The sequence below is a fragment of the Chaetura pelagica genome, unplaced genomic scaffold, assembly GCF_000747805.2.
Source record: "Chaetura pelagica isolate M959 unplaced genomic scaffold, ChaPel_1.0 scaffold49, whole genome shotgun sequence".
NCBI classification, from domain to species: Eukaryota; Metazoa; Chordata; class Aves; order Apodiformes; family Apodidae; genus Chaetura; species Chaetura pelagica.
The window spans coordinates 1,834,631-1,843,107 of NW_009970715.1; the positions used below are offsets into that span (position 1 = coordinate 1,834,631).

Genomic DNA, 8,477 nt, shown 5'->3' on the forward strand with positions numbered 1-8,477 from the left:
AGCCACTTCATGGAAGGTGTGATCTGCATTGCCCTGGCCACCCACCTGCAGCCCAAACCTCTTTCCTGCCTGGGGACCAGTGACTTCCAGCAACCCCTGCTGAGGCTGGAGGGCATCAGGGTGTCTGGAACCTTCCCATCTCATGTGAAGGGACCTTGGCAACTTCACAGAGCTCCCCTTCACCTCCTGCCAGGAATTGTGCCTGAAGGGTGCTTGACTTGCAGAGTCCAGGTCTGCTCTGCCTACCCCTGCTCATCCAGGATGGACAAAGGCTGTGTCCTCCAAGGCAAGGACAGTGCTCCTCAGCCCTGCCTCCCCCCAGGCCAGCTGTGAAGGCAGAAAGGGAATGGCAGGGACAGGAAGGATGTCCTCTGCTGAATGCACAGTGACTCCAGCCCTCCCTGCTGCCAGGAGGAGCCAGCATTCCTGGGGATGCCCAGCAGACCCTGCCAGATCCCTGCTGGGACACAGCAATGGGAAGAGGGCTGCACCCACCAGGGCTCTGCAACTGACTTGGTGTTGCCGCCAGCACTTGTGTCCCAGGGACTTCTGTGCCTTTTGGGAAAAGATCCATTGCAAAGGCAGAAAAATAGCTCTGGGCAAACACAGCCCTGTGTAGCTCTCCTCTCACTGCCCCCCAAAAGCACCATGACATTTCCTGCACTCTCATCTGTGTCTGGTGGTACCAACCCACCTGTGGGACAAGAGCTGAGGAGCAGGAACAGCCTTTCTCCAGGTCCCTTCACCCTGCCAGCAGCACCTGCTCCTGAGAGGAGACAGCACCCAGCTCCTCTGCAGGAAGGAGAGAACCTGGGCCTCCTCCAGCCACCAACCCACAGCTCCCAGCCTCCAGGAGCAAGGTGGTCAGCAGGTGGGGGTAAGCAAAGGAGGGAGGAGGCTTTAGAGGCAACTACTACATGAGTAGGGTTTCAACCACCTTGAGATCAGCTCTCAACAACAACCAGGTACCAAACACACCTGGCCCTGGCCTCTCCAAAGGGGTGATGGCCTGGGAGCCTAGGGATAAATAAACAGTTGCAATTCCAAGCAGTCACCTTCCTAGTGACTTTCTGCTGCAATCCTGCTGCTCACGGGTGCCCTGCATGGCTGCCCAGAGCCTGCATGCCAGGCAGACCAGCAAAACAATCAACCACTTAAATTGTTTCACTGACTTGTTGATGTCCCTGTGCTAGCACAGGGGCCATCACCCCTCCTGCACCCAGCAACAAAAAGGCAAGAAAGGCAGGTCATGAGAGTTGCTGATGACACCTGAGTGGCCAAATTGGATAGATTTGACTCCAGAATATGCCACGTGCAAGGCAGTTTAACCCCAGGCATTTAAGAGAGTCAGCATCTCCCAGACTGGAAAAGCTGTGAGTACTGCTGGGCCTGGGCAGGACAGAAATGTGCCTTTAGGGGTTACCTGGAAGCTCCCACAGGGCTTGACCACACAGCTCAGCAGTGCCAGCACCTCCTGCCACTCCCCAAGAACTCCAAACAAACCTCCTGCTTCAGCCTCAGGAAATAGTGGACACAAGACTCTGTGCTCCCAAGCACAAGCTGTTGGACCCTGCCAGACAAAAGAGTGAGCATTTACCAGAGCCTGGAGACTGGGTGACCTCCTGAAGCTCCCTGTGGTCTAGGCTGAACCTTCCACACAAGTCAGACCTGCAGCTTTCAAGCTCAGCATCATGGAAGGTTTATTTAAAGTCAGGGAGGACATAAAAATTATAGTTATAAAAGATAATAAAATAGTCCTCTCAGCCATGGAGGCCTGAGTGAGTCCATGAAGTTTATTCCTCCTGCACTGGAGCTTTCTTCACTTTTCTTTTCTTCTTGACTTTGCCTTGCTTCTGCTGGTTGGCCTTGCCTTGCTGCTGCTGGGTCTCCTGGCTGACCCTCCCCTTGGCTTTCTTGGCAGCTGGAGCCTGCTCAGCTTCATGGTGTCCATCACCTTTTCTTTTCCTGTTCTTTTTCTTCTTCTTCTTTTTGTCAGCCACAGCATCTCCTCCATTCACAGCTGCCACTGCCACCCCGTTCTCCCTCACCCCTCTGCTCTGGTTTTTGAGGCCTTTCTTCTGCTTGGGGGTGTTTGTTCCCAGGGACTGCTCCTCTGAGGCTGCTGGCTCTCCATCCTCACCAGCTGCTGGTGCCAGCCCGTTCTCCTGGAGCCCCTTCTTGCGATTCTTGCGCTTCTTGGTCTCTGGCAGGAAACCTTTCTTCTTCCTCTTGAGGTTCTCTGCTTCCTGTGCAGGTTTATGGGTTGTCTTCTCCTTCTTGGGCTTCCTGCAGAGAGAATGCCACAAATCAAGAGCAACTCAGCTTACAGGCAGAGAGCAGTGTGATCCGTGCTGCGGGCAGCCCACGGACAGGCAGAAGCACAGGGAAGGTGCAGGAAGCACAGGAAAGGTGCTGTAAGGATGAGTGTTATCCCTGGAGGTGGGATCAGTCTGCACAGGAAGAGGTTAAATCAAGAGCAGGAGCCAGACCAGGACTGAAGAAGGCACATGGAGACTTGAGGGAGAATTCACATTCTACAGACCATCTGCCACCCTCTCCAGGACACCTGCCTGTGGCCCCATCCAAAGCTCCTGAGACACTGACTGTCCAAGGTGACAGCCCCAGCAAGGCCTCCACTGTGTAACAATTTAAAGAATCACAGACTGGTTTGAACTGGAAGCTATTGAGAGAAAGGAGGAAGTGACCCTACACTGGTTTTTTGCCCTAGAGCAAAAATGAAATAGAGCTGCCACTCAACCCAGGTGCACTTAAAGCATGAACACTGGATGCTCCCCAGCTTTGAGAGCTGCAAGATCACCACCCCAAGCATCAGGCCTGGAAGTCAGACACAAAGGAGCCCAAAAATCACTGGAGAGGTCTGAAGGTCCTGGCAGGCACTCTCTGGTATCCAGTCACTTCCCAGGACAGCTAGTCATTCCCTCCAGCCTCATACTTGCAGAATCAATCCAGAGTGATGTGGTAGGAGCCTTGGGACTCATCCTAGCCTGGAATCTGCAACTTTGGCAATGGCTCTTAAACCAGGCCACCACCTGAGAGGGCTGAAAGCAGGCACTGAATCCCTGGATAATCAGCTGTCTTACCTCTACTAGCAAGACAGCATCAGGTATCAGACATGCCTTACAGTCCTCCCCATCCTGGAACAGTGAGCCCAGCGTTGTTCCAAACCAACAAAACAACAAGCATTCCAACCTCACCAGGAGCTCCCACTGAACCCCAGCCTGAGCTCAGTGACTTCCTTTCTCTTCCAACTCCCCCCCATCAATGAAGACAAGCAGGACAGGCAGGCAGACCCCCAGGCAGGCCAAGAAGCCAGGGTGCCAGAGCATACGTACGTATAACCCAGCCAACGCATGACGTTCCAGTACAGAGAGTCCAGACGTGGAGAATTCCCAACCCCTTCTGGCTGGTTTAGAGCTACCAGCACTTTTTCCAACTCTGTCAACTTCACACGCAGCTCCTGCAAGAGGCAAAAACAGACAGACAATCTGCAGAGTGAAAGAAGAAGGGGCACTCACAGCAGCAGGGCACAGGCCATCCTCAGGATAAGACTATGGCAGGAATAGCCAATCCTGCCTGGCTTCTCCAAGCTGCTGCCCTCACTTGCAACACCAGTTTGGGGGCTAAAACTAGTGAATCACACCACCCCATCAGGTACAGGGTTTGTAAACTGGGTCTCTAGCATGAGAGGAATGAGTGTAACAGCTAGAATTGTACTGGCATAAAAGGGACCAAAAGGTTCCTTGGTCCTCTTCGCCTTGAATCACAGATTCATGGAATGGTCTGGGTTGGAAGAGACCCTAAGGACCATTTAGTTCCAACTCCCTGCATGGACAGGAACACCTCGCACCAGATCAGGTTGCTCCAAGCCCCATCCAACCTGCTCTTGAACATTTCCAGGGATGGGGCAGCCACAACTTCTCTGAGCAACCTGTCCCAGTGTCCAGTCCATGGTTGGAGGAGGGGGAAGAAGACACATGACTCTGTACTTATCTAATAGAAAAGCAGCAGCATTTTCAGTCTGTTTCCTAAAGGACATAGTTGTGCTGCCTCAGGTGCCTCTACAGCTTCCATAACCCACTGGATCATTTCAGTAAAACCAGAAAGAATGGGACATTTCCAAGGCTATTCAGTTCCTACAAGAGCTTTGGAAATAACATCTCTTCTCCACCCACTTTTCTATCAGGTCTTCACAAAAAATCAGGCTGTGGTGTGAGCTCAGTGCTTGTCAGTAGGAAACTGGGCTTCAGCAATTCTTCTGCTCATGTTATTTTGCTCCAGTAAATAACACCATGTTGGACACTTACTTTGTCACCTACAGAAAATAATCTCATGTTCAAAAAAGACATTTTTCACTAGGGAAAGCAAAGCCACAGAAAAATGCTTCACTCACACTCAAAAAGCTTCTGAGTAAGTCTCAGTTTCTGGAAACCAAAATCTCTGGAGTTAAGTGGAGAGGACAGTGCAATGTCCTGGGCCAAACCCCACCTCACTGTATCCCAGGCCTTCTAAGAAAGAAGGTGCCACATGCATTTAAGGAACACTGCACAAATCCTTCAACAAGCTCTTGGAGATCAGCTCACAAGAGCTATGGATCTTCAGGCATGAGAGCTTTTCTGTCCTCAAATTCAGCTGGGCAGTCCCTCTAGGGGGACCTCTGGTAAGAAATGAGGTGGGATGGAGCAGTCACAAGGTAAAATCCAAATGTGACATTTCATAGAGGTCCTGGTGGTGTTCAGAACAGTCTTTCACCACATGTTGGGTCACAGACTCACCTGCTCCTTCACAGTTTTGAGAAGGAAGTTCAAGAGTTCCAAAATCTTGGCAATCTTCTCTTTGTCAGTCTTCACAATACACTTGCCAACCGTTTTCAAACTCTGCAAATGAAATGGGGAGGTGGAGAAGGAACACACATGAATGGGGAAACAAATCACTCTTCTCAGGAGAAAGCAGAAAATGAGTAACAACTGGTGGGATTAACCTGTCACCAAAATAACTCTGGAAAAAAAAACAAACCCACCAAACTCAGGAAATGCTCAGGAGGGTAAGTGGTGGAAGCTACTGATGTCCAGGTTATTTAAGAAACAACTGGACAAAATAAAAGCCAGCATATCACAAAAGCACAACCCTGTTGCTCTCCTTAGTTTCTAAGCTAAAGCACAACTGGAGCCGTGCTGTTGCCTCCTGGAGAAAGACAATATTCACCCTCTGGAAAGGCAAGGAGATAACAGACTCACCTGGGGGACAACAGCTCCTCCTCAGCTGCAGAGGCTGGGATTTACACATAAAGCACTAATGCAAAAATCCATTAACACTTAGGCCCAGGAAATCCCAGTTGCCAGCACTAGAACAGGGCTTGTCAATCAAGCTTAAATTCACTGAAACGACTGAAAAGAAAAATCCCATCTCTTTGTGTTCCCTTTATGTGCTGCAGGGTTTCTGAGACACTGAAAGGTCTGGCTTAGAGGAAAATCACTCCAAAGCTAGGTCAAATAAAAGCCACAGTTATTTACAAGTGGAGAAGGGCAGAAAATAGCCATAAAAAGGCAGCTGGATCAAAGAGGCAACCCAGGGGCTCAGGGGTACTGATCCTCTGCCTGCAGCTGCTCCTGGTGGCCCTGCTTACATGGTTGTTTCCTTCCCTGCTGAATTCCTGCCTGGATGCACACCCCACAGCAAGCTCCACAGCCTGCAGGGATTACACTAATACAGGAGAGGATTTGCAGGGACAAGCTTCTTGCAGACAGTAGCACCAACCCGGCCAACGAGCAGGGTCCACAGCAGGCTCAGTACCCTCAGCAGGCAACACACAACTGCACCAAACTTGGGGATGGAGACACTGGAACAGGTTGTCCAGGGAGGTGGTTGTGGCTGCCCCATCCCTGGAAGTGTTCAGGGGCAGGTTGGATGAGGCTTGTGCAGCCTGGGCTGGTGGGAGGTGTCCCTGCCCATGCAGGGGAGTTGGATCCTGATGATCTTGAAGGTCCTTTCCAACCCAAACCATTCTATGATTCTATGGATCCATCCCATTAGACCATCTATTGCTTTTGCTCCATTGGAATTAATTTTAAAGTCTTTGAGCAAACTATTATCCACCTGTATCAGCAAAAAGCTGGCAAATAAAATAAAAATCCTCACAGATCCAGAAATTAGAAATCAGCTCCTCAAAGAAAGGTCCTTCAGTAATGATGCCCACAACAGAAAAATGATGGCCAGTTAAGAGGGGTGTCAAGAACACTTTCAGCAGAAAAAGTAGGGAGATCAGACAACATATCTGCAGGAACAGCAATTATTACTATCTGTATAGGCCCCACATCCTGAGAGTACCTTTTTAAAATAATAAAGATAGAGTTACTTGCTGAGCAGGCCAGTCCACTCAAGCCCTGTCTTAGAAAGCCACCATGGCTAGAATTCATGCTGCAATTTCATCTGACTATCAATAACTTGCTCATTACTCTCTCCTGATACAGATAGATGGGCTGCAACTCTATTCCAGAGCTGTCATTAACCTACAAGGTCACACAATTCAGCAGCTCAAAAGCTCAGGTAGAATGAGAAACAAACATAGGGTGTGTGAGGAAGGGGGGGAAAAATCTTCACATGTAGGATGGAGCACCCCATGGGCCATGCACACTTGGTTTATTAGGCTTACCACAATAAATAAATTATTAGTAGTAATAATAACAATAAGCAAATCAATTATGAAAAAAAGGCTGATTTGCATAACAATTTTCTTTGCAATTTGAAGAACAAGATATTACCAAGCTAACAGTCCTTACTTGTGGTTCAAGTAGCTTTCAGAGAGGCTATTAAGTTGAGATTCTTTCTTTGCTAAGTTGAGTACAAGTTCACAGTGAGAGAGAAATCAGTATGGAACAGAATTCCTCTTCTGAACAAGAGGAATCAGGGCAATGCTGTGAGAAGGAGCCATAGTGATATGAGCTGTCATTCCATCTCTTGGATATAACAAACATTTCAGAATTAAGAAGGTGTTAAAAATAAATTGCATTTTCTCTTCACTGCAGATGAGTGATGGAGATAGATGAGTGCATTTCAATGACACTGGCTTGGCTCTGTCTGTTCTTGCTGCCATCCCTGCTTCCCAGAATTGTCCTGATGTTTTGATGGGTTTGAAAGGAATCCTACTGAAGTCACCAGTAAACTCCTAAAGCTCTGAACAACACCACCCTGAGGGGCTGGTTATCAGAAGCCTGCAATTTTCAGGTGCTTGGGAAACAGAGAGGTACATCTAGTTTGGGGCACCCAACCAAATTCGGGCAGACCTGTAGAAGGAAAAGGGTGGTGTGCCCAGCTGGAGATGGCAGATACCACCAGTCTAGCACATCAGGGCTGTGAGACTCAGCAACTACATTAAAAGCAGCGTTTTGCATGAGTCTGGAAACACAAGCACAGCCCCAGCAGCATCAACAGCCAGGAGCAATCCAGTACAATCTGCAAACAAATAGCTCCCTGCTGAAATGGATCACTTCTAAACAGCTCTCAAAGATCAGGAAGGAAAAAGGAAGAGGGTGGGGGTGGGTGGAGAAGCCAAGGAGCAGCAAAACAGCAGCAGATAATTCATTCCTACAGAATGCACCATTTTCTTTCTCTACTCCAGAAGCAGAATGGACTTGCTTTAAGGAGGCTGGATTCAGATAAAGTCTTACTATTTCTCAATATGTGTCTTTTCCCCTTCACTTCTGCTACAAAGACATTTTCTCCCAAAAGCACCCAAACACCAGCACCTCTGATGGGTGGTTAAGACACAATCACAGAATCATCCTGGTTGGAAAGGACCTTTGAAGATCATCAAGTCCAACCATAACTTAAATCTACCAACCATAAACTAATCTACCTCCTCAGTGCTTAAATCATGTCCCTAAGCACTACATCTGTATTTCTTTTAAACACTTCCAGGGCTCCCCCCCCCCCCCCCCCGGCCCAGCCTGTCCCCGTGCCCAGCCACTCTTTGAATAAAGAAATTCTTTCTAATATCCAGTCTAAACCTCCCCTGGTGCAGCTTCAGGCCATTTCCTCTCGTCCTGAATGATACACTTGAGAGAAGAGCCCAACTCTCACCTCCCCACAACCTCCTTTCAGGTAGTTCTAGAGAGCAATGAGGTCTCCTTCCCTCAGCCTCCTCTTCTTCAAACTAAATCCTCAGCCTCTTTTCATAGGGCTTATTCTCCGGACCTTTCACCAGCTTCACACTCAAGCCTCCTTTGAGACTTGAGTACAATTCCTGCAGCTTAAGTGTCACTATCCTGATCTCATCACTTCCCCATTATGCATTACATGAGATGGTATCTTCTGGCAAATATTGCTTGACTCTCCTCCTCCCCTAGCAGGGAGTGGGCACAGTGGAGCACCCCTTTCCATGGGATTTGTGTTGGCAGGTGACATCAGTACCAAGACTTTGGACTGGGGCTGCTGGCCAGCCTTGGGGAACTGCTCCCCAG

General features: G+C 49.1%; 1 protein-coding gene across 1 annotated transcript in view; it reads right to left on the bottom strand.

Moving 5' to 3' along the window:
- Nucleotides 1–1,793: 1,793 nt before the first annotated feature.
- The window catches only part of MYBBP1A (MYB binding protein (P160) 1a), a 66,889-nt gene continuing 60,205 nt past the window's right edge, over nt 1,794–8,477 (bottom strand). Inside the window, exons 25-27 of the mRNA XM_010006067.1 lie at nt 4,794–4,895; nt 3,354–3,478; nt 1,794–2,286 (exon numbers count right to left, since the gene is read on the bottom strand). Coding sequence (XP_010004369.1) covers nt 1,794–2,286; nt 3,354–3,478; nt 4,794–4,895 — 720 coding nt within the window. The remainder of the gene's footprint in view (nt 2,287–3,353; nt 3,479–4,793; nt 4,896–8,477) is intronic.